Source organism: Battus philenor, unplaced genomic scaffold (genome assembly GCF_028537555.1).
Source record: "Battus philenor isolate CCGP_79_NKW_IND1 unplaced genomic scaffold, ilBatPhil1.0.hap1 SCAF_15, whole genome shotgun sequence".
NCBI classification, from domain to species: Eukaryota; Metazoa; Arthropoda; class Insecta; order Lepidoptera; family Papilionidae; genus Battus; species Battus philenor.
In genome coordinates this window covers 12,416,742-12,442,727 of record NW_027181677.1, presented here as the reverse complement: position 1 = coordinate 12,442,727, position 25,986 = coordinate 12,416,742, and the positions used below count along the sequence as shown (strand labels likewise).

Here is a 25,986-nt window from a genome sequence, read left to right as displayed (position 1 = left end):
CTGTGGGAATTTTCCATGACATCAATAGCCGTGTAACTTTGACAAATACAATCATTCCCTAAAGATGTTCCGTATGGAACAGTCATATTTGTCAATAGTCATGAATTTAAATTAGAATAAGGGCGGAATAGATAAAAACTCATTCATAGCCCTCTGCAAAACAATTGCAAAATGTGCTATTGAAAGGAACAAAACGCAAACACAATAAATAAATAGAAAATAGATAAAAAAGGATAAAATAGAACCAAAGTGATACATAAAACTGTGATAGAGAATAATTATAGGATAAGTAATAATAATGTAAAATAAAAATGTACAATAAAAAAATGTAAAATGAAAAATGTAATAACAAAAGAGGAAAGAATGAAAGATTGAACAGAGCAAAAGAGAAAGATAGAAGAACTGTAGCATGAAAGATAGATAATAGACCGAAAGAGACAATAAAGTACGAAAGAAGAGAAAGAAAATAAAAAAACTATGTGAAAGAATAAATTGCAAATAAAGTCCCTGTCCCACCATAAATAGGGGAACGAGAGGCCCCCAAAAGCAGGGGTCATAAAAAAAAATTGGAATAAGGAAAATCTCTCCACGACTTAAGTGTTATATTTCTAAAAATTTAAAAACTACATCCAGAAGCGCTTTCAAATGTAATGTTCCTGTTTGTTGTTAGAAAACTTTCTTGATAAAAACACTATATTAACACAAGTCACGGATGAGAGAGGACATTGACCTATATACTTAGGCGACAATGAAACGGAAGCTCGGTCTGTTACGTCTCGGCCTACACAATGCACACAAACTGTTTCCGTTTGAATTCGTAAGCTAAAATTTTTAATACGAACAAAGCCGGTATTTGTGTGCAGAACGTTCTCAATGAACACACAAAACGTGAGAGGAAATGCTATATTCAATACATACAAGAATACATATATATGTTAGACGTATTAATCGATCTATATACATGGTGATTGGTTTTATATGTAAAAAACATTCTTAGATGGATCATATTATTGTAGCTATCTTTACGGGAAGCCTATACCTTGAAGTCGGCGGATATTCATGAATTAATTTTATACAGGTCGATTATAAATTGGTAACAAATAAGCTTCAATAAAAGTACCACACATGTAACCAATCATTCTGTATAAGAGATTTAGCCCAAGTACATGTTCATCACAATATTTATGGTACAATAAAACTTAGAGACTAGAAACTTGCTAAGAATATATATTTCGCTGAGTAGAGATCAACTAATACCCAATTTTATAAAATAAATTAAACGCAATCTTTAAGGAGGCATTCATTAAATTTACCGCGTAGTGGGCGGGAGCGGCTAGAATTTATTTATAACCTAAAAAACCTTACACCTAAAATACCTATACAATGGCATCCTACTACAGTACAGTACAGAGTTAAAGAATGCCATTGTAGACGAACAAAACTTAATTCTAATTTTACATTTTGGTTAACATTTGGATTGTACATGTTACATAGCATATAGTGTAACCTATAACATGAATAAATTGTATTTAATATTTAAATAACCATCAATTGCAGTTAATAATGTAAAAATATCCAAATATAATTGAACTACAAATTATTCTTGACCGTCACTACAGCTGTTTAAATAAATAGCGATTAAAATGTTCCAATTTACTAAGCACTTAAGAAAATTAAATACAATAGTTTTACACTAGTGGACGCATAAAAAACATTAAGAACAGCGCCATCTAGTGTTTATATTCTGCACTCATAAATTCTTGTAGTAAACACTGTCACGTGTAGATGTCTCTGTTAGTACACAAACAATGTACAACCATTGACATTTTATGTATAAAACATTTTAATTTTGTTTTATGTCAGAAATAATAAAATATGAGATCTTCTTGCAAATTATAGTATCAAATTTGTTTAAAATGATTTATTGTAAGATCTCTACCTATATTTTAACATTTTTTTACAGTCAGGTTGGCCGAGTGGTCTAAGGCGCCAGATTTAAGCTCTGGTTCCCGAGAGGGAGCGTGGGTTCGAACCCCACACCTGACAAACATCTTCTATTTTGGATTGCAATTCCATGTCGTTGTATATATCATATCTATACAATGGTTTTTTTACAAATATTATTTATGAATTCAAATCAAATTATAATTTTTTATGTATTATTGCGTTCATTGAATTTATATTACGCCGTCGAATTTTTTGCGGCCAATGAGCGCTATATCGAATTGGCTACTAGCCTAAACCAGGGGTAAGCAAACTTGACTTTTTGGGTCTTTAAAATTTTTTTTGCAGTTCTTAAAAATGTTAGAGCAGGCTAGAAAAATAATTAAGATTAAGCGCCTACAAGAAGTCTGGTTTTACACTGCTCGTATCCAGTGACACGCCGCGATCTTTACGTGGTTGGTTCGCGATGAGCGCCTACTCGCGTCGTGTCAAATACATCGCCACACGAGAACCCTTCGGCTCCAACTGCCGCCGTTTTCACGAGCCAGGTTCCCCGCCCGCTTCCAATTCAGACGAGAAATTCTTCTAGCAATGTCTGTGACTTTACAGCTACCTTCTAGTCCTCCCTAGCTAGTTTGTGATCTTGAAGAGAAGGTAGCTCTTCTAGACCTCCATACAGCTACTAACCACAATTGTTTCTCTACAACAGATATGCCATAGGATTGTGAGGGCCGTAATCTCTTGACTCCGATAGGATTCCGATCTCCTGTTAAAAAAAGTTTAGTGAAAACTGCATCGCCTCACTGATGAACAGTGACGAAGACGTAATTAATAGGAATAAAGGTGAAAATAGTACAGGTGAGGTAAGAAATTAAAGGAACAGAAAAACACAAAACTGTATTATATTGTATATTATAAATAAGATCGTAATGCCCTGTTCCATAAATACGACAGGGGATAGCGAGAAACACCCTACAGCGATTGCCATAAAAAACAGCTCTGAGGTCACTTAGGCAGACACACCGAGAAATGATTGAACGTAAGAACTCTACTTCGGCTGTCAATTTAAGCGCATTCAACATTCCTCTCATTACATGTAAAAATAATTGAAATTTTCCCATTTATTTATATTGTTAATAAATGGGAAAATTAGCAGATCAAGCCAAAAAGACATAAATGATGATTGAACAGATTCTACCGTCTTATACCAACACTGATGGATACTGCATCAGTTCTATCTTATAAGTAACTTCATTGCTGAAGGTCGCACTCTTTCTGGAAATCTTTTGTCAATGATGTATGATATGATCTGCTTTTGAAAGTGCTTCAGTTATTAAGAGGCTCGTCACTACCTCCACAGAGTCCATCACCGAGTTGGTGATCGCCCAACCAACTTATCGAAACTCTCTGGTTGCCAGATGTAGTCGAAGTAGTCCAGAATCCATTTGTAGCAGATAATAAAGAGCCTTAACTTTATACGGAGTTGACCGTGAACAAATCTGTAGATTGTGTTTTACGTAAATCTTCCACACTTTACGTTAATTAAAAAGTGTTATTGAACTTCAATTTACATATTAATTTAATGATAATTTACATTAGTTTATAACTTATCGACATTATTTATCTGTGGTCGTACTCTAAATATAAATCTTTTATTAGCTTCTGTCTCAAGTGTTAAAGCATCATTAAATGAAGTTATTGTTAAATAAGTTACTTTAAGTAAGCTGACAACTACATCATTATAATTATAGACTTTTTGAATGTTTAACTAAAAAACTTTTAAATGTTACACAAATGTTATCTATATAGTATAAAAAAATAAATAATCAATTGAACACTTATTTGTATATTTAAAGTGTACAGTATTTTTGAAACAATTTGTCAAGTCAGGTTGGCCGAGTGGTCTAAGGCGCCAGATTTAAGCTCTGGTTCCCGAGAGGGAGCGTGGGTTCGAACCCCACACCTGACAAACTAGTTGAATATTTTTTAGACTACAATTTTTTTAAATATCTTTTTAATATTTTACTTAAATTTTAACTTTAATAACAAATAATTTAAAAATGGATAAAAGATTAAAATTACAAATCGTTTTAACTTTTCATCAAATTTGGTATAAGAACCATACAATCATTCAGGTATAAAACATTAACCCAAGTTAAAATTACACACTATTAAAAAGTACTTATATATATATACATATATAAATATATACACATACTATTATATACTACAGTATTATTTAATATGTTTATTTTTATTCCTCCGTTTCTATTGTGCAATAAATTAAAAAAAAAACTTTTGTACAAAATACAGCAGTAACTCCATTTACAAAGTGAAGGCTTTTAAATAAACATATTAATGTCAATGAATTTTTTTAAAGCATCAAAGATACTCGTAAAAGTTAAAAAAAAATCTTTTTATTGCAGACACATTGTCACGTATTTTGAATTGAAGGATTTCAATATAAATTCAATTTGATTCTAGACTCCATGAAATTGTGTCTCTTTATGTATTCATATAAATGAGTTGATAATATATGAATAGATATGAGTTGTAAACGCTTCTAAATAGGCCTCACATACATTCATAGGTATACATTAATCAAATATATATTTCCTTATTATAGTGTTTCGACAACATTACAATTAAATATTAAATTATAATACTTGTAATTAATATGGGACACTATGTTAGTTAAATATTCTTATTTAATAATAAAATCGGCCAACGGCCGACGACACCACAGTAGTGTAGCGCGCAAAATAGTATAAATAGTATCGGTCAGTGGTCGGCGCTTTATCTAGTTCAGTGATTCCCAAAGTGGTCTATATCGACCCCTAGGGGTCTATGACAACCTGCAAGGGGTCTACATCAGCGAAAAAAAATTTGAGGGTCCATGAAATGTTAATCCGAGTCCACGATAGTGGATCTTAACACATACACCGATAGTACCTATTTACTTACATTATACCATCTTATAATATCAAAACATTTACATTTTTTATAAAAATACCTATGAAGTAAAAAAAAATATTATATATGTTTTTAAAATTGTGTAAGTTGTAGGATGTTGGTATTCGTTTTGTGTGTTCTCACTAAAAATATTAACTTATTGCTTATGTTATTTTATTTATAGTTTATTTTATGTTAAGTATATTTTACATAACAGATACAAAATTTTATTTTGAGTAGTTTTAATTTAAATTCAATTAATAAATGTATAAATTAACATTTGTTTTTACTTTAAGTTTTTAACACTAAACTTCTTTACAGTTAGAAATTAACAGAAAATCAATATCAGGTAAGGACGGGGTCTACCCAACACGGAAAAACATGGCAGGGGGTCTACGACACAAAAAAGTTTGAGAAACTCTGATCTAGTTCATGGACCCTTCCGCTCCGTGAACTCAGTACCGATGAAGCCGTAAAAGCCTTAGGGCTAACAGCATTAACATCTTCAGAAACAATACCAAATATAATATCGGAGCTTCAATATCTTTTGTGATCTGTTGCTGTTGAGTTCTGTTTGTGTTTAGGTAACAATAAGTTATATAATAAGAAATAAACATATACATAAAACAAACAAATTTTGTATTTATTTACGTATGTATATCATTGAAATTTCATGAAAATAAGGGAACAGGGTAGAAAACGCATGAGAACTAGCGATGAGTTGATTAAAACTTTACAATTCATAATTTATCGATAATATCAAAAAAGGCCGACGACAAGCCAGGTTTTCCGAATTAGCGCTGCCGTCGCCAAGCGAATAAATTTTTACGAAACGTGCGGACGGCAAAGTGTAAGAACAATTATTATTGTTCTTTTCAGCAGATAGACGCCCAATTCAAGGCATAAGCCAGCCACAAAGATCGCCAGGATGACTAGATGCCCTGCGACCTCTATGTCCTCGTTCCACCTAGTGTAGAGTCACCCCCCGGGCCCCGCGTCTACAGGCTCACAGTTGCCTCTCGAGAACCTATCCACATCAACAGCTGTCATATGTACAAGGGTATTGCCGAAGCTGCTACTCATGTACCACTTCAGTGTACGGGGGTAGCACACAACAGCACCCATCTTGGACCACCGAGGTGTTTGCCGGAAATTACCAGCAACATCTAGAGTCTGCTGTGATTTCTCGAGGAGTTTGCCTGCCTTGAATATGGTTATGGAAACCAGCCAGCTGATACAAGACAAGAAGGTCTATGTCAGCGTGACAAAAAGGGGATTCACAATTCATAAGCGAGGGGTTGACTTGACGTTTACTTTATGCCATCCACTCACGGCACAATCAATTCTAATTTTTTTTTCCAAAAGTATATTTTAATCTGTAATTGAAATTCAGCCGCAATGCAAATTAGATGTATTAAGAATATGGTAGAAACGTATTTGCAGAAGCCCTCGTGATTCAGCTAAATTTTGAAAGTGTTCGATGATTATAAATGTTGATGACCTCTGCTTTATTCTGTAAAAGGAGTTGTTTACAACATTTTTTTTAATTATATGCTATTATTTGCCGATTTCTTACCGCGAATTCCGTCTATACAATACAAAACCGTTATAATAATACCGAACAATCACGTACCAACCCCTGTCTAGACTTCTGCTGGGTTGCAGACTATGTCTCGTCTGTTTCAACAGTTTTAAAAGTATTTCACTTACATTTATTACAAATGAACCTTATACCATTATAATAAGGTTAAAAATAGAACTTCTATTGAATATAAGTCGGAATTAGCTCGTATATATCTTCTTAATAACACGGACAGACTTTGTATTTTTAAAATTTGTTGATATATCGAAGTAAGACAAAAAAGGCGTATTTAAATTAAACTTATATGGAGATCGCACAATTAAAAAAGGGCAAATATATCCACAACAATAATCACTACACTCCGCTTGTCTTGTCATATGTCCGCTTACCGCACTAAAAAACGCGTGCGATGTTCAAAAGCCGTCGGCCGCCCAACCCCATCTTCGGGATAAGCGTGGGCGATCCGAGGTAGAATCAGTATTCTTTCCTAGATTGCCCTTCAATCCTCACTCCACAAACTCTACACCAGAGTTCCCAAAACTTTTTTGTATCATAGACCCCTTGCAATGTTTTTCCGTGTTGGGTAGACCCCCTACTTACCTGATATTGATTTCCTGTAAATTTGTAACTGTAGTGAAGTTTAGTGTATGTTCAAAATGTATTGCGACTACAAAGCGAATACCAACATCGTACAACTTACACAATTTATAATAATTATAATTTATATAATACTTATACATATACAATAATTTTTTTACTTCATAGGTACTTTTATAAATAATGTAAATGTTTTGTTATTATAAGATAGTATTATGTAAGTAAATAGGTGCTATCAGTGTATGTGTTGAGATCTACTACCGTGGACCCCCATTTTCATTTCATGGACCCCCAAATTTTTTTTCGCTGACTTAGACACCTTGCAGGTTGTCATAGACACCTAGGGGTCGATATAGACCACTTTTGGAATCACTGCTCTACATAAACAGCAACACAGACTCGTCCAGTTAAGTGTCGTCTTCTATCAGAGAGTGTAATGCAGGTCCGGAAACACAAATGCTTTTTAATATAGTTCACTGACCCTTCCGTTCAGTGAACTCATATCCGACGAAGCTGTAAAATCCAGATGAAGCAAGAATACCAAAGAACAAAGTAGCGTAGGAACAAGCCAGAAGAGAATCAAGAAACAAATCGACTAGCAATATTATACACAGTATTTCTTATACGTTCGACGAACTTTTACTCAACATCCTATCTACTACACGTATTTCAAAGTTATCACTTTACTATTTATTTACACGCGTTTCGATTTACTCTGTGCTTTGTTTGGGAAAAGAAGTCTTAATGTGACAATATATAATTATATCAAAGATATCACTCGACGATTCCAATGCCTGAAGACAAAGATCTTACACCACTCTATCTAGTATCACTGTCAAAGTGATCTCCTATAAATATATCTATTATCAGACTACATACGCAAGATCATACTCCGCACATGTAAATCCGGGTGTCATACACAGTCTCCAAGACATACAAAACAGATTCGTTAAATACCGTTATTCTTATAAGTATATTTTCAATATATATAACCAATTTCCTAATAAATGGTCAGCAATGCAAATGGAATATAACAAAAAAAACTTCCTACACCAGAAGGCACCATAGGAACGTTGATATTTTTGTAAAGAGGTTTTTGTTTAATTTGGAATAACATAGCTAATAACAACAACTCCGAGATTAGAATACATATTTTATCTGTGTTACATATTTTTTGACATTTCCGAGTAACACGTTGAGATAAGCGTTTCTCAAAATTTCGATATCTTGCAATGCAGACAGTAAACATTTTTTGTTATTCTCTTTGTAGAAACGGCGTCTGGAGATAACAAGTTAATAAATATATTTATATTATATAATCATTTTTAACGAAAAAGCATGATCTGAATAAACACACATATACTACAATTAAAACTAGTTTATTTTTTGAACGAGTCTCCTCTACACAGAGCTGTTTCCTACCAGTCAAAACAATGGTCAGTCAAAACTTTTCCGACCCAAGTTAAACTAACGATAATACGAATTGGTCAAATATATTTGTTTTATGAAAAATCACATCATTCCACGAGTAGGGCTTGTGTTGTTGACGTCGCCTTAAGATTTTATTGAAGACTAGCTGATCCCGCAAACGTTGTTTTGCCATGTATGGTAATTCTAGGAAACATTAAAAAACAATTAAAAAATTAAAGGTTGATCGTAAAGGAATGAAAATTTAGGGTTGTATGTATTTTTGTATGTTGTATCATAAAAAATTTAAAAAATTTAGGGGTGGACCACCCTTAACATTTAGAGGGATGAAAAATAGATGTTGTCCGATTCTCCAGCCTGGACTATATGCACGCTAAGATTCACGACAATCGATTGAGCCGTTTCGGAGGAATTCAATCACGCACCGTGACACGAGAGTTTTATAAATTAGATACACAAAATGAATTTGGGATTCTTCTTAGGAATTAGTATTGTGTATATTCATTTTGTATTATGCTGTTTCAAGATGTTTATGCTGTTAGCCTTAAGGCATGTACAGCTTCATCGGAAATGAGTTCAAGGATCGTTGAACTATTATATAAACTAAAGCATTTGGGTTTTCAAACCTACATTAGAAACTCTGTTGAATGAGGCAGTTAAGACGAGGTTTATCTGATCAAGTCTGTGTTGCTGTTTGTGTAGTGTGTGTGGAGTGAGGATTCGAGGGCAGCGTGGACCACTCGGCAATCTAAGGAATGAAAGGACACAAAAAGGTCTAATGATAGACAACTTCTGAAAAGGGAAAACACAATAAGAAGATTTATTTTAAAATGGCTATGACCGGCCAAAAAAAAAATCAAAAAGCGACGAATACATTATGATATATGTGCAGAAATTTTCAAAGGTTTTAATGTATAATAAAATCTATGTACACCTTTTAATAATTATATTACCTAAAATAAAATTAAACTTCGTTATAATAGCATTGTTCAACTTAACAAGATTCCCGATTAAACATTTTCGACATAAAATAAAAAAACTTACTTGAATTGGATTACTTTTACAAATACCATATATTTATATATATATACGATATTTGTATATATATAAATATCCTATATATATCATTTATATAATAATATATATGTATGTCTATATATATATATATATATATATTTATATATACATAGTTCGATAAATACGTTCCCTAGCTATCATATAAAAAATCTTTGAAAATTTATCATTACTTTTACTAGTTCATATTTGAATCGATTAAAAGATTCGATAAAAAATAATGCCATATTTTATCTGTGCCATCATTCAGATTAAATTGATCGTATAAAACTAACTGCGCAAAATGTTGTTTGTAAATACACAGTTATCACTGGAAAAGTACCAGAACGAAATCTCTGGTTATCTCTGGAACAGTCTGCATAATTGAAACGCAATGAGGAACGTTCTTATTATTAATGTAGTAAGGTTTAAAATCGAAGTGCGTCGTATATTTCGACGTCAAACCATATGGCTACTCACACAGACACAGTTCAACGACATTAACTGCACACATGTGTGAATGTTTAACGTTCACTCACACAAATGTATGCTTTCATTTTGTTTATAAAATAGAAAGATGTTTTCATGATGTCATATGACGTACGTTTCAAAATGGCGGCAATAATTAGTCGTATTGTCAGTGTAACATTCTTGCATATTTGCATAAAATCTTTTAGATATATTTGCGAAAAGAAGGTAATAAAAAATATATTAATAAACAATTAAATAGTTAAATATATTTTTATAAATAATTAACATAGAACAATTGGTGTTCTAATCGAATTAACCTTTTTTTTACCTACACAACCTTTAGATTATTTTTAATATTACCATGAAATTGATTCAAGTGAATTAATTGTAATTGTGTTAATAACAAATATAAAATAAACCCATAAACATAAACCACGCTCTGAAATTAAAAAATTATGATGATGTGAAACTGACTTTATTCAGAGCCTACTGCCAGAGCTTTTCCTCGTGCCAACTCTGGACGAATTATACGAAGGCATCAAACAATGTACTTCCAGTACAGTATAATGAGATACGATAAGCGTATAATTATGAAAAAAAGCCAGATACTGGAGCGCCAAACGCATGTTTGTGGACGCCAGGGCATCCTAATTACTGCGCAATCTTAAGATGTCGAGCAGCTAGTGTGTTGAACGCTACGTATCAGTAGTAATAACATTTTAAATGTGATGTGTATGAAAGTGCTTCCTATCACCTTCTACACCTACACAAGACTGTGAATGGCAAATAACCATGATTATTTATGTTAATTATTAATTAAATGTTGTAGGATTATTATGTATTTAGTTTTATCTAGACATAGACCTATTTTTATTATAATTATAATTCTGAAAATAATTTTAATAATAATATGAAACACAATTGTATCACAAATAAGGGGAACTTCCTAAAACAAAAACAATTCAAATATTTATTTCATGTAAATTGAAATAGTTTTTTTTTTTAACTTCATTTTAAAATTTTGCTAATGTATACAATAGTATCAATAATAACTACGAGTATAACTCAAAGTCCAAAATGTTTAAGTTACAGCGGCCATATGTTCTGCGTGCCATATGACCTGCCAATTGCCACTTACCAATCCGCTGGGCTATACTTTCGTTCGTTTTAAGGTTTCTTTATTAGTAATTCGATCATACAGAGAATTGCCTGTCCAGAGTTAATACTAATCAATGTTCTATAATTATACATTTTACTAGCTCTGTAAAAGAGCAGAAAGATCACTTCTGTCATATTTCATCTTTTCATACAGATTAAACTTTAATTAGAAATATATTAAGAATACAGAGTATAAATTTATCTATCACAGGCAACAACGATTATCAAACAGTATCTAAATTGTCATCGATATTTTCTATTTAATCTGGATGCATTGTCTCGCCTACGTTTATAAATGGAACAGATAGGTTAGGGGGATTTACCGATATCATTAACTAACATACAAACCATTATATCTACATATGTAATGTTAACATATTTTTTTTTCTTTTCTCTCTGCCAGTGAGAACATTATCAAGTTTATTTGATTTTTTTTTATTTATAATTATATCATCATCATTTTTTTAGCCGGCTGATACCCACTGCACTCTGTGTTTGGCACGAATCGGTGTAGCATAGCACCTGAAGATGCCCCGTGGAGGGGTGAAACACGTGTTGAGTAATTTGGCGGTGGCGGTTGTGTGATTCGCATTGTTTGCTGCATATGCATTTATCAGCGGGCTGGCGGGCGGTGCATTTTATTGCACGACTACCACTGCATGTGCGGAAGTGGCTAAATATTGGTCCTTTTCTTACCTACTGCAAGGCGGAGGCCTCCCCTATAGATCACATTTACCGCAACAATAACTATCTCGTCGGTCTATCAAGGAGTCTATCCACGGCTTTGATCACCACTTGCAATTCTTTTGGCTCCAACCGCCATAGGACAAATTATGTGTTTTAAGGTATTCACCGTTAAAATCTAATATATAAAATTCTCGTGTCACGGTGTGCGTGATTGAACTCCTCCGAAACGGCTTTTCGTGAATTTTAGCGTGCATATCGGCCAGGGTGGAGAATCGGACAACATCTATTTTTCATCCCCCTGAATGTTAAGGGTGGTCCACCCCTAAATATTTTTTTTATTTTTCAGACAAAATTTTTTGTTTATATTTTTTTATGATACAGCATACAAAAAAACACACAACCCTAAATTTTCATCCCATACGATCAACCCTTATTTTTTTATTTGTTTTTTAATGTTTCCTAGAAATAACATACATGGCAAAACAACGTTTGCAGGATCAGCTAGTATATTTATAAACCTATGTATATGTGTAGGAAACTTACGATCGCAAGCCGCGATTCGACTCCCGTTATACGAACTTTTATAATTCTCATTTTTTGCATTTTTCTTTAATGGCCGCCGCTATTGGGGACCTTTCGCATCCCCTATGTGGTTTTTTATTAAATTTTTCACATAATTTTTTTATTTTTGCACTCTTATATCATTCCTCTTAAGATATTTCTTTCTTCTTACATTTTATGATTCCTCTATCGTTCTATTTCATACCATATTTCCTTTTCGTTCATTGCCATTCATTCTTTACCTCTTTCCTCAATTATTCTACATACTTTAATTGTATCAAATTACCAACATATTTTAGGTCTAATCATTTGTGCATTAATTATATTTGGATCGAACCTCGGCTTTGCTGATTGGTGTTGCCTGGATTCGAAAAGCGTTAGCGCAGGGAGAAGAAAGGAAGAAACTCTAGCTATGTAGTATGATCGGGGGTTGTCGTCCCCTGTGATATACAACCTCGTTTCCGACGAGATCGGTTGGTTATCGATAGGCGACTATGACGGTGTGCAGATTACGTGACTTGTCTTATAGCCGTCGCGTCGTCTGGAAACTCGACTACGTGTCTTAATCTCAAGACGGTGCGACGTACGGTAGAGTACCCGGCGATAAATATTGCACATCCACCTTTTGAAAGAGACAATCCGCCAATCCCGGCTTGGAAGAGCGCTATCTCTGTCGCACGAAATACAAACAGTCCAATATCTATTAGGAGCTGTTACAACAAGTATCATTTGTTTCTTTTAATAATTATTTTTATTCTTTGTATTAAATACACCAATTTTTGTATAAATAGTGACTTTAGGTTGGGGTAAAATAAAATTAAAAAAATGTATTCACGTTATGTTTACGTATTTAATAGTTTAGGAAAATTACAACTGCACATACGTAGCGGCACCTACAATCAAAAAAATTCTTCACTACTCGAAGACGCCACCCATTTTGGATATATCGACCTTTTCGATTTTCTTGTGGATCTGTGTAACTCATACTACGTATGTAACATTATACACGCCAACTACTGTCCTGATTTAACTGCATCGTGTGTGTATATTATATATATATATATATATATATATATATATATATATATATATTTATATAATCGTCTGGTTGAATATATTTTTATTATAATATATTAACATTATTTAATATATATCGTTATGGTTGTAAGCGACTAAATAGGTTAAAGTTAAGTAAAAGTTTGTAACAAAATATTAAAAGGAAATGTTCTTAATATTCTATTTATTGAAAACAAAATTCGACTAAAGTGGCAGTAGGCGTGGCACATGTTAAATTAAAAAAAAAAGTTAAAACCACTCTCCTTGATTAAAACGGTAGAATCGAAAACAGATTATATATCTTAACGCTGCGCCTAGCTACAGTGAAACACAGACTAAATAAGGCTATCAGGTGGTGTATTACATCCAAGGTGACGGTTGCGTAACCTTTTTTCCTGGTATCGCGCGTCTGAATCACGTTTCCGAGAAATACGTCACGATTCCGACTAACGCAAATAGGTAACCGTCTAATTAATTTACCGGAATGGCCATAATAACTGGAAATACTGGGGAATAATATCAAAGGAAATTTTATCACCGGAGAATAAGGTAATATTGGCAGCTGGAGTCAAATTATTTTGACGTCGGTCGGGACTCGTGGGTTAGTGGCCGATAAAGCATGACGGTTAAAGTGGCAGCTGATGCAAACTGTACTTTTAAATTTTGGTATTAATTAATTTATTAATATTAGCACAGATAGATAAGAACTAGAATCAGGTTGTGTTCGCATATAATGTTATCCTACAAGTAAAAATACGAGAGTCCCAAAGACGTCCTGACCTGAGAAGTTACGTCGTTCTTTTTTACATCGGTCACTTAGAATGTCTTTTATACAGTAATAGAGAAATTCATCTCCAAGATTTATTATCACTTAAAAATTCAGGAGAAGCCTGCAATGTTGTGGCACAAAAATTGTATCAATATCAGCATTATCCTATACTGGTATTCCGTTGGACATAAACCTCTTACAGAACCCGACGATAAATATTACACGAAATACAACGACTAACAACGTCAGGTAGTGTGGGAAAGAGATAGTGCTCTACGAAGCCGAAATTAGCCGATTGTCTTTCCAAAGGTCGATGTGCAATATTTATCTTCAGGTACTGTACACAGATTTTAAATATATATTATTTTGAACATTAACAATAGGAGAAAATACTAAATTATTATCGTTACTTTAAAAATACAGGGTAATTGGTTATAGGTGTAAAAGCAATAGGGGCGAATGTATAGCTCTTTTATCAGCAAGAAGTTTTTACTCTGCCATTTCCAACCGACCTGTATAAAGTAGTCACTACACACCAAAATGTGCATATTAAACTAATTTATCTTTTCTATTAAGATAAAGAAAATTTTATTGGAATGTACCAATAACTTTATGCGGTAAAGAGTGCAGATAATAAATAATTATTAATTATGTTATGTAGTAATTCGAATTTAAAACCATTGACAGCAAGCTATACCTACATGCTTTTAAAACTTTAAACTTATAACCGGTCAACCTGTTTATCCGCGATTTATAATAAAATGTATGGTCACACGAAATATTGATCCAAATGACGCCATTGAAACCCGGTTTCGTTCCACCTTAGTATCGATCCGAACTTTTTTAGTTAGACAATGTACAGTTGTGTGCAAACAATGCGCTGTTATTTGTACTTTATGCGAAGTTTACATCTAGCCAGCGAAGCCGTATATTGTTTGCGACTGTACTTGTTAAACTGCCTATACATACAAATACAGTAATACCCCGCTTTACGAGAGGGATACGTTCCAAAAAAATCGCGTTAACTGAAATTCGCGTATAACGAGGTTTATGATTAAACATAGTCAAAAATTATTACAAAAAAATACAAATCATTTTAATCAATCACTTTCATTCTAGGAACACTTCATGCAACACATACTCTTATATTTATATAAAAATACATCTATTGTCTTTTGGGTAACGTTTTGTTTACGTTCTTGTAAAATACGTTCATAACACCCAACACTGTTTTTAATTGTTTGACAGATGGTCAAGACACCATAGAGAAGTTGATGACTCATTATATTTATACGCACTCTTTCGCGTAATTAAAATTTGCAATTCGCGTTATAGTGAAACCGCGTATAACGGGGTCGCGTAAAGCGGGGTATTACTGTAATTTAATTTATAATTCGTCGCAAGTGTACGATCTACCAATGAACGCTAGGCTTTAAGCTTAAGAGACTGAATCATAAATGAGGAGGTCACCAACTTGGCTGAAATAATTGCTCCTCTGAAGTGGCGGTGGGGTACGTCACTATCCGAAAGTATCCTAAGTGGCGACCACGAGCAGGTGACAACATAGTCAAAGTCACGCGAAGTTACAGGATGCGGGTAGCTAAAGATCAGTCATGGCGGTGATGAGGTTTTTTTTTTGTATGGCCCCCGCTATTGGGAGCCTCTCGTACCACCTATCTAGTTTGGGACAGGGACCTTATTTACACATAATTTTTTCAGAATTTTATCTTTATTCGACACTCACTTTCATACTTCTTAATTTCTTTTATTCTTTCCTTTTATCCTTCACAATATCTTACAACTTTTGTTATTTCGTTGTAAGTAATGCTATTAAAAGGAACAAAATCAAATAGAAAAACTGGAACCAAAACTGAAATAAATGCACGTGTAAACGAACTTATCAAATAATAATAAAATATAAGACAAGTCTAGTAATGTATTAAAAAGTTCAAATTCAAACAACTCTGTGATATCAAAAATTAATAAAGATTGGAAAATAAATGTACCTAGCCACCTAAGAGTAAAAAGATGAGGAAAGGAAGGCGATGAAAGCAAGAAGGAATGAAAGAACAAAAAGAAGGCGGTGATGGGGTTTGTGCCTAGCAGTGGGCATTTACGTGTTGACATGATGATAATGTTACTCAGACAATAGCAACAAACCAAGTTCCAGTTCGGTTCTCTCGAGTACCGTTATGTCCAAAAGTGGACTTTTCATTACGTTGCCAGTCCGTAGTCTCCAACACAACCTTAAGGTGCCAGCGGCCATCCATCTTTGTGCTAGGTGCCCAATATTCCTCGCTAGAGCTCATTGAACAACTTTAAACTTCTTGCCCCATTGTCAACATCAAGATATGTGAGACCGTTTTTTTTCAGGATCTTTTCAATAGATTCCTCACAAACAGATGGACGCCTCTTTTGTTTATTACCGTTAAACTTTATTATAACCTTAAAAGGTTCACAAAGGGCTAACCTATTTCTATTAAGCGTCTATTGTCAGTATTTTAATAGCATTGTAAAAGAAACCTTAATATATTCTCATAAGTTATTTATTATTTGATTCTTAATAGACAACCAAAGTTGTTTGAAAGTAATACAATACGTGTTTAGATTTTGAATATAGATAAAGGCGAATGTACTGTGAAGATAAACTAAAAACGAAAGTTGCTTTTGAGCTACAGACATGACGTAAAAAAAATGTGAACAAATAAAACAAAAGTGTCTACGCCGTTAGCCTACAGCCTCTTTTTTAGCGAAGCCTGGGGGCACCCTGAGATACCTGAGCTTGTGCCGTTACATGTTACAATTTCACTGAAACTTTATTCGTTTATCTGTCGAGGTATGTCGGTTGCATTCGTTCGTTTACGGATCTCCTCATTTTAGTTTCGAACTCGAAGAGAAATCACGAAGATAGACCTATACATAGATCTTGTTTTTTAATATGGCTCCCGTTATTGGATGCTTCTAGTATATACCCCTGTCTTGAGTACACGGGTTCAATTTTTCAAATAATTATTTCGCTTTCTGGTTTTATTTCCCCGCTCTTTCGTCCTTCTCAATTTCTCTCACTTCTTTCTCTTTTTTCATTCACATAATCTTTCATTCCTTTCCATTCCATTATCATTCATAAATCAACTCCTTTCCTTTACCATTTCATCCTGGACTGTTTTTTAACAAATTATTTTTTTTTAACATTTGTGCTTTATATTTTGTTATCTTTTATTATTAGCCCTAATTTGTATGTCACAATTTTTATTGTTGGCTTGTGAATACAAGTCTGTTCCGTTGACCGTAGACCGTATGCGTCGTACACTGCGATCGCAGAAATTACGTGTTTATATTAACACACAAAAAAAAGTGTTTCGTATATTAATTAAATTTTTTATCGTTATGAAAAATTTACTTTAATAAAATGTCATCTATTGTCTTTATCAAGTAGATAACGTTCGAAGAGAGATTCAACTTTCAATAGTAAATATCAATTTGTTAAGATACCGTTGTAAAATAATAACAGAATATTCTAAACTCTCACAATTTACTTTTAACGAATTTTTAAAATAAACTCTATGAGTTTTATATGATTTATAGTCTGTATTTATTACTGCGTCAGTGTTCTGCTTTGCCAGACTGGCGGAAAGTTCCGAAAATAACCTATTTATAAATGGACACCGGCTAATATGTCTGTGTGTGTATATGTTAATATATTTTGATTATAAGTATATATTCCAGTGGCACTGCCCTCCGTCTTGGACACCAAATTGGCATACTATAACCGTGTTAAAAAAACACCGTATTTATATATAATTCCTGAATCAATAGTTTATACAGGAATTTACACCGCTGTATTTGGTGGTATGATGATCCGAGAGATAGACGCAATTCTAAAAGCGTGTATCATCACCAATCATAGCTACTTAAATCTTTCGTAAAATAGAAAAGCCTCAAAAAAGATGTTAGCAGATACTGACGAGCTTGACCACGACCGTCAATCATGAATAAGCGAAGAATAAGAAAATTTGGAGATCCATAAACAGAAGTGTCCGAGGTATACAGGCGTTGCTGTATTTTCTTCCACCTCTTCTCTCAGCTCTAGCTTTAGGAAGTAGTAGTAATGTTAGTCAAGTAATAGCATCCTACCAAGTCGAGGATCGATCCTGTCTAGCGGCCTTATGTTATAAAGCCAAATGCGTATCAAAGCCCAGGCCAAGGTCTCTTCTTAGGCGCCCTTGAGCCCATGGACAGTAAAGAGATCACAGACCAGCAAGCGCAGTATAGGACATCTACCAGCAAGGTGGACAGATGCTCTAATTGGTAATCTATGGGGAAGAGCTATGTCCAGAAGTAAACGTCCTATGAAGAACTCTCCCATTGCTTCTTCAACTCGCAAATCTTCTGGATTACTTTCGTACATTTACGGATGTAACATACAATGTGTTAAAATGTACTTTGTTTTGATTTCCTTTAGAAGTATATGATTTTTTGAGGGAAATTACATATAAATAAATTAATACACCAGTTATTTATCTAGATATCTTTCGACTTGCTGACCGATTAGATTCAAACAAATAATAATTGATTGTAAGCCGTAATAAAATATTTAAAATTATAAATTACCCAGTAGTAAATTTTATTTCAATATATTAGAGAATAAATGTGATTCTTGTTGATGGATTTTTTCTAGAATGATCTAACTCCGTCGTTTCCAACGTGACGTCTATGCGTCACACAAACAATGCTCCTCATTTTGATCGTTTAGGGGGCAATTCGAAAATGGACTTTTTCAATTTAATTCTTCCGCTTTAATATAAAAATTATTTGCGTGAATTTTAATTATAAAATTATAATTATGCATGCGTCCCATCTATTAAACAAATGAGATAGGATTGATTACATAGTTTGTTACTTTTTCTTATCAACATTAAAGAAATCTCGCGGATCTTCGATATCCATCTCCATCCATCCAGCGAGCGATCGATGTAATATCAGCACAAGGCTAACAGTAAGGATAATAAAAAGCTAAAAACTACAGAAGAATCTTACGTAATATACAGGTTGATTGGCTATAGGTGTAAAAGCTATAAAATTTTTTACTGACATATGAGCTATACGTCCTCCCTTTTAAAGCTATAAAATCTATAAGGAATCACTGTTTAATACGTCACCTTGCTTATAGCTTGTGCATTATATTTTTAATCATAAATAAATGTTTATGTGCATGTAAACCTGCGAAATATAGTCTACAATATATTAGCATATGTGCATTATTCCAATTAAAAAAAATAGATGCATGGAATACTATGATGAAATATCCGTATTAAATTAGTGCACATATAAATATATATGTTAATAAACAATGTCAATATGTATAATACGGTATTTCTCTAAGGATTATTTTGCTGCATGGACCTTGCACACATGTAAACGCAGTGTATTTAATACAGTGTAAACAATTACAAGTGTGTGCGTTATGTTTTGACGGCGTGACTCACACAAATACCGTTTACCGTGTTAATATTAACTCACACAAGTGTATACGGAATGTGAATGACGCAGAAGGGGAAACGTGAGGCGGAAGGGGGAAGGGAAGTCGAACGGAAAGAGATGGTTTATATACCCCGCGCGAACGCAGAGCATCCAGTTCAATTCTAGAAGTAAACAAAGCAAGTCTCTCTTAGAGCACATCTATACTTCAACCCCGGCTTACAGCCAGAGAAATGGGTACGTAAATATTTTTATTAACATCGCAATAATTTTAAATTTGGAACGTCAGTAATAAATCGACCTTTATTCCCTTTTTATATCATCCGCCATGTTTAAACGTCATCGTTTTGTTTTGTCACGAAACGTGCCTTTTGTTTATCACAATAGTCATTGATATTATGCGACTGTGATCAGCTGTTTTATTTCATTTTCAAGGATTATTCAAAGTCATTGATCCAATATTTGTTACAAACACGTGCGTCTCACGTGTTGCCTTAGTACGTCAGTCGTTAGTAACAGAATTTTAAACCGTAAATAAATCAGTGTATTTTATACCGTATATGTATGCGTTTAGATCTAAAATCCAATGAGTACCGCTCGTTATAGTTTAAAATAAATTAATACCAATTTATTTTTGCTAAATAAATAAAAAAAGTTATAATTATTTTGTATTTTAGAATGAATTTATGTTATTACGTCTATAGAAATGGACGTTATACCATTAAATGCAAATAAAAATGTTTTTGCTCTATAAATTAGTCATTCCCGTAAATTCTTTTGTCCGCCATCTTGTTTCTACCCATATGCTTCGACAAATTGCATAACATGGCGACAATTACATTCCGCTGCGTCATCACGTTTCCCATCGCGTGTTCCAACCACATTTAATAAAACTAAGTCTTTTGTAAATATGCTCTATAGTATTCTAATGCAATTAGAGTAATGGTTTTCTTTAATATGCTAGTTCTACCCTTAACTATATTAAGGTCAGCGGAGAGAATTTATATGTATCTATAAACGATTATACTACATACAATTTAATATGAAATCTTTTATATCTTATCTTAATTTTAACATACATATATAGTCTTAGTTATATTTAATATTTATACGAGTATATTAGTCATCTTATAGCTGAAGAAAATTTTGTAAAAGTTGACATCTTACAAATTTAGTTTTATTTTTGCAGTCACTTATGCCTTCTTTTACTCACTTCCTGGACTATATATTTAGTGTGAGTTTTATTCAGCTAACTCACTTTTTCCTGATTTGGGCAGTGAAGTTCCATTCGTTGTCTGTTATATTTGTTACTCTCCCGATAGCTCTTTCTAAACCATAGTCTCTATCGCATGGGACGTCCACTTGTGGACATAGGAACCCCACATACATTTTAATAAGATTAGTTAGAAGCGGCTCGCATCTACATCGTTCTCTGGCAACCTTTACCCTCGATTGTTAAAGACTCGGATATTTACTTTTAGTTAAATTATTTTTTTCATGAACATTAAAAACATGGATAGGTGGTCGATTTTCATAGGGTAAGTCGAGTTCCGGAGATCTGGTCATAAAGCACCTCTAACCTAATTGTACTATCCTTAACACTCCACCTTTCTATATGTGTTCGAAAAATTAAGACGACATAGATAAAGTTGGTCGTATCTGAAATCTAACCGTTTATATTTTCTTTTGCAGAATCGTTAAATATAAAACCGTTAAGTAAGGACTTGGAGTGGTCTCTGGACGCGTCGAAGGGCGTGGAGGCCACGGTCGGTCTGGAGGGGGCACCAGTCGAGATGGCGTCGACGTCCAGTGAGGAGCGCGCCATACGTCGCGTCATGGGCCGCTGGGGAGCCGAGTGGTTGAGCTGACTCGGCTCCGGTCTCCAGAAACCTGGTCCTCGGTGGCCGGAGGACCACCCCCTACCGCCTCCGCGGTGGGGGGCCCCCCGTCCGGCTTTGCGCCTCTCTCTCCGTCAGTACGAGGATCTGGTCGCAAAAGCCGAGGCGATATTGAGCCGTTTAGTCGTCTCCGAGAATTATGACTCTGTCAACAACTTCCTTACGTTATACGACACGTACATGGCGTCAGCTGATGAAACCCTCAAGGAGTTCTTCCCGAAGTACAAACCACCCATAAGGGCCCACAAACACACCTGTGTCGGTCTGGGAATGGAAGTCATAAAACGTTTGAAGGTCTTGGAAAATGATTTCCCGGGGATCACTAGATCTATGATGTTGGTGTCGTGTGACGAGAACATCCAAGATTTGCTGGACTATACGACATCCAGTCCGGGTCCCCAGGGCTTCTTGATTGAAACGGAGAAAGATCACGTGATGGTGGCCATCCACGTCAAGGTTGACGGCAGAGCGGGTGTGTTCCTGTCGGACCTGGGCTACCATATCGCCCGCGTCGTCACCGTGATGGCAGATCGTTGCTACCCACATACTGGTAAATACACGCACATTTTTATTACGAATTGATTTATAAAAATATAATATTTATATTTATTGCTAGTGCAACCGATGGCTTTTAGGATCGAAAGGTTGTCGAGCGGTCGACCGGCCATGGAGACGACCTTTGGGGAGGCCTATGCGGTACAGTGGGCGCCTAAAGGCTGACTTGAAGTTGATGATATTAAAATAGGGCATATATTTCTAGACAATTGTTTCTAGAGAGTCTCTAGAGATCTAGACACCATTGAAGAGTACTTTTAAAATGATAAATGGATGTCAAATATTTTTACAAAATAAATGTAACCATGCGTAATTTCAAGATAAACTATAAAATTATGAGTACTTAGACCCAATTTAATATCCACGGTGCGTGTCTAAACACTTTATACAATATTTGACGCCACCAATAATATATGTAAAAAAAATCAGTTTCCTAAATCTCAAGAAAAATAACATCACTCATTCCTATTTCAAATTATTTCACCTTATGTTTTTTTCTATTTAATGTCAATTCGGATACCACAGATACTAACTCGGGTATTTTCTAGTACTTAATATTATGAAAAAGTTATCTTTGTATGAAAAAAATAAATACAGTTATGTCGAGGTCTATATAGTACAGATGTTTATTTTTATATGGAAATTAGTTTTACTATTATTGATCGTTCTTAACAAGATAGTCTGTCGTCAATGGAAGTCTGTGAACGCAAGTCCATTGGCCATATATATTGCGCGCTAAACTAACCAATCTTTGATCCAATGTCCAACAGTGGACATCTTATGTCTGATGAAGATGATGATTGAACAGCCAGTTCGAGTACCCTCACGAGACTTTCAGTTAAGGAATTTATTTTAAATTGTTATCCAGGTTGGTTCACCCAGAGCGACGAGCCACACTGTCGCAAGGAGTACAACTATCAGATAAATATTCAGAACAGTAATTACGTGGAATGGCATGAGAGAGAAACTCGAGGTGCTGTGGTCAAGGAGCGCCTGTCATTGGTCTACGTGGCCAGGGCATACCTCACCGCCGTCGCTGTCACAGAGAAAAGGAACTTGGTTTGGGATTTAAGGTAAACATTTCAAACAATACATTTGAAACAGACAGACAGGGGGCTAATAATGCCTTCCACACCTATTATCATTTCAACCATAACTCATATAATACCGGATTAACCTCCTTCTAAGGATTTCCAAAAACATCTTTTTTGTTCCTTTGATGGACTGCCTTTTTGAGGTCCACTCGTTCACCTTCCATGCAAGAGACTGGGACTTTTACAATCTTACAATAACTTTTTTCGCTTTCTCTTTTTTATTTCTGCACTCTTCTATCTTCTTAAGATCTCTCAAACGTTCTTTTTACACGCTTCCCATGAATTTTAATTTAATTCACATTTATTTTCCATCTTTACATCATCTCTCATCCTTTTTTTCGTTTTAATATCAATGGTGATGAGCTAATATCACAGTCTTGTTGCTTTGTTAATTTATCGCAGTGTTTCCTATCAATTCATTTATTTTTATTTCTTATAAGGTTTTCATTTTTATATTTTAGTGTATACATTTTTATTTGCTTATCCGACCTGATACTATACTATCATGGCTTACATCAAGCATCTTCTGATGACTTTAACAAGGTCAATCTTACTTGTAGGTGGATTTCTTTTGCTGCTTGTCAATCTGTAGTCTATCTGTGCGCTATGTTGCTAACTGCTTTTAACTTGCCATTCCACTTTGCTTTATCAGTTATTTTCGTTCATTCAAATCGCAGTTTTATGTTGAAGGTTGCCATAACCTTTCCATAATTCTTACGTCCTTTTATGTAACATATTTTTATAATAAAGCGAAGTTGAACTCGTGATGAGTCTACTTTCCAATTACCCCCTTACCAATCAAATTGCACACTTTAAAGCGTGGGTACCACGTTGGGGAACACTCCTTTATAAAGTAACTCAATTTAATTCTAATCTCTTCAATTGGTTATTCCTATAAATGATAGAAATAGATAATAAATAAACTGTGAACGCCCAGTCTTTCTATCTCTGGTTCTCCCTTAATTCTCAAAGAGGTTCTTAAATTATTACTTTAGCAACGTTCTCTACCTTTCTTCCAATCTATTCTAGATGTATGATTCGCTTATTTAAATGAAATATATCTTTCTTCCAGGAGTCTGCTGGCTAGGGATCCAAAAGGTCATCTGGCCGCCGGTATATACTTCCCTCTGAAGCTAAAAGACCAGCAGTTCACCATGTTCTTCGACAGTCACAGCGGAAAGCAGAGGAAGAAACTGAAATTCGATACGTTTTTGGAATTGCAAAAGGTAGGAGTTGTTTATAGCATTCTAATCTGTTTATACTTCGTCATATTTACTTGTTTTACAATTATAATAACTTTTAAATTACCTGTCAAATAAATAACTTGTTTTTTTTTTAAATAATTCGTGCTCATTGAGTTACAAAGACGATTCCTTCGTTATGCCATTGATATAATTTATTAAACTAAAATCACCAACATTTGCCACTTGTCGGTCGTTAGAAAAATGCCAGATGAGCCCAATTTGACAGAACAACAACTATAATCGCATTAACCTTTAATATCTTTCTTAAACACAACTCTACGAGGCTTTCCAAAGGCGCTTTTGCGATCACTTTCACTATTTGCCATATTACATACATTAACTAAACTTTTAAACCTATATAATTATCTGCAATATTCGTTAAAATACAAGATGTTTAATGTATGATACACCCTATCCAAAAATCAATGGTTTTTCAAATAATAAATAACGAAAAAGCGTTTTCAAAATTCGTATAACTGTATATATTAATTATTGTTTATCATCTGGTCCCATAGACTATACAGTATGTAACATATTTTAGAGTCATCACTTTACACAGGATGATTGGAAATAGATGTAGAAGCTTTAAAAGGTTTTTACTGACAAATAAGTGTTTACCCTTAATAAAAATCAGCCCTGTATATTGATGCCATTGGACAAATTGAATTAATAGTTATTTTTTTTTTATAGATACCGGACGAAGTAGTAGCGGAGGTTGAACAATGTAACGAACAACTGCGTTTACGTGATGGAGAGCTGCTGTCTATACTTAAACGGTTGGCGACAATCATGGCCGACCAGGAGTACATGACCGAGCTGCTGGAAGTCAATAACCAAATCGTTCAACTCTCTGCTGGAAGTTAGAAAATAAATTATATAAAGCACGTCTATGTACTAGCCATCTTTACTAAGGCCCTTTTTGATGACATGATAAAATAGTTTTAAATTTTGAAATTGGAATTGTCAATTTTTCTTGTATTATCTGTGACACATTAAAATGTCAATAAAGTTATTACTTGACCGAACAAGAGGTCAATGGCCAGATTGTGTTAATGAAACAATGTTTTTGAATTTAAAAATCGAACTCTCAATATCTCTCTTATTATCTGTGACACATTAAATTGTCAATAAAGTTTTTTTTTATATCAAATATATTAAACATGTACAGTTGTATAACGTACGTCCATGTCAATTGAATCATAGTGCCTTAGTTATCTGTAGAAGTGTAGAAAAAAAAGATATTTATTGTCTGTGAAATTGATGTGTATCATATTTAGAGTTTTTTTGTAGATGGAGACTGAAACGGCTCTATTTGGGAAATAAATTACTACAAAAAATATTATTGTTTTTTTTTTTTCATATCCATAATAAATAATATGTGTATATATGAAGCACATTCAAAATGATCTCCATTGTGTTTAATATAGTCTTTTGCCTATGAGGACAGTTACCAATAGAA

General features: G+C 34.1%; 1 protein-coding gene and 2 non-coding genes across 3 annotated transcripts; all 3 read left to right on the top strand.

Annotated features, from left to right (window-relative positions):
• The first annotated feature begins 1,962 nt into the window (after positions 1-1,962).
• On the top strand, positions 1,963-2,046 carry TRNAL-UAA (transfer RNA leucine (anticodon UAA)). The gene has a single exon. It is a non-coding gene; the product is annotated as a tRNA-Leu (tRNA).
• A 1,783-nt stretch (positions 2,047-3,829) lies between these two features.
• TRNAL-UAA (transfer RNA leucine (anticodon UAA)) lies at positions 3,830-3,913 on the top strand. The gene has a single exon. It is a non-coding gene; the product is annotated as a tRNA-Leu (tRNA).
• Positions 3,914-19,892: 15,979 nt separating this feature from the next.
• On the top strand, positions 19,893-25,668 carry LOC137918847 (uncharacterized). Its single transcript, XM_068761771.1, has 5 exons — positions 19,893-19,973; positions 21,429-22,184; positions 23,058-23,262; positions 24,356-24,509; positions 25,218-25,668. Exons 2-5 carry the CDS (start codon positions 21,815-21,817, stop codon positions 25,389-25,391), a joined length of 903 nt encoding a protein of 300 aa, XP_068617872.1. The 5' UTR covers positions 19,893-19,973; positions 21,429-21,814; the 3' UTR covers positions 25,392-25,668.
• The last annotated feature ends 318 nt before the right edge of the window (positions 25,669-25,986 follow it).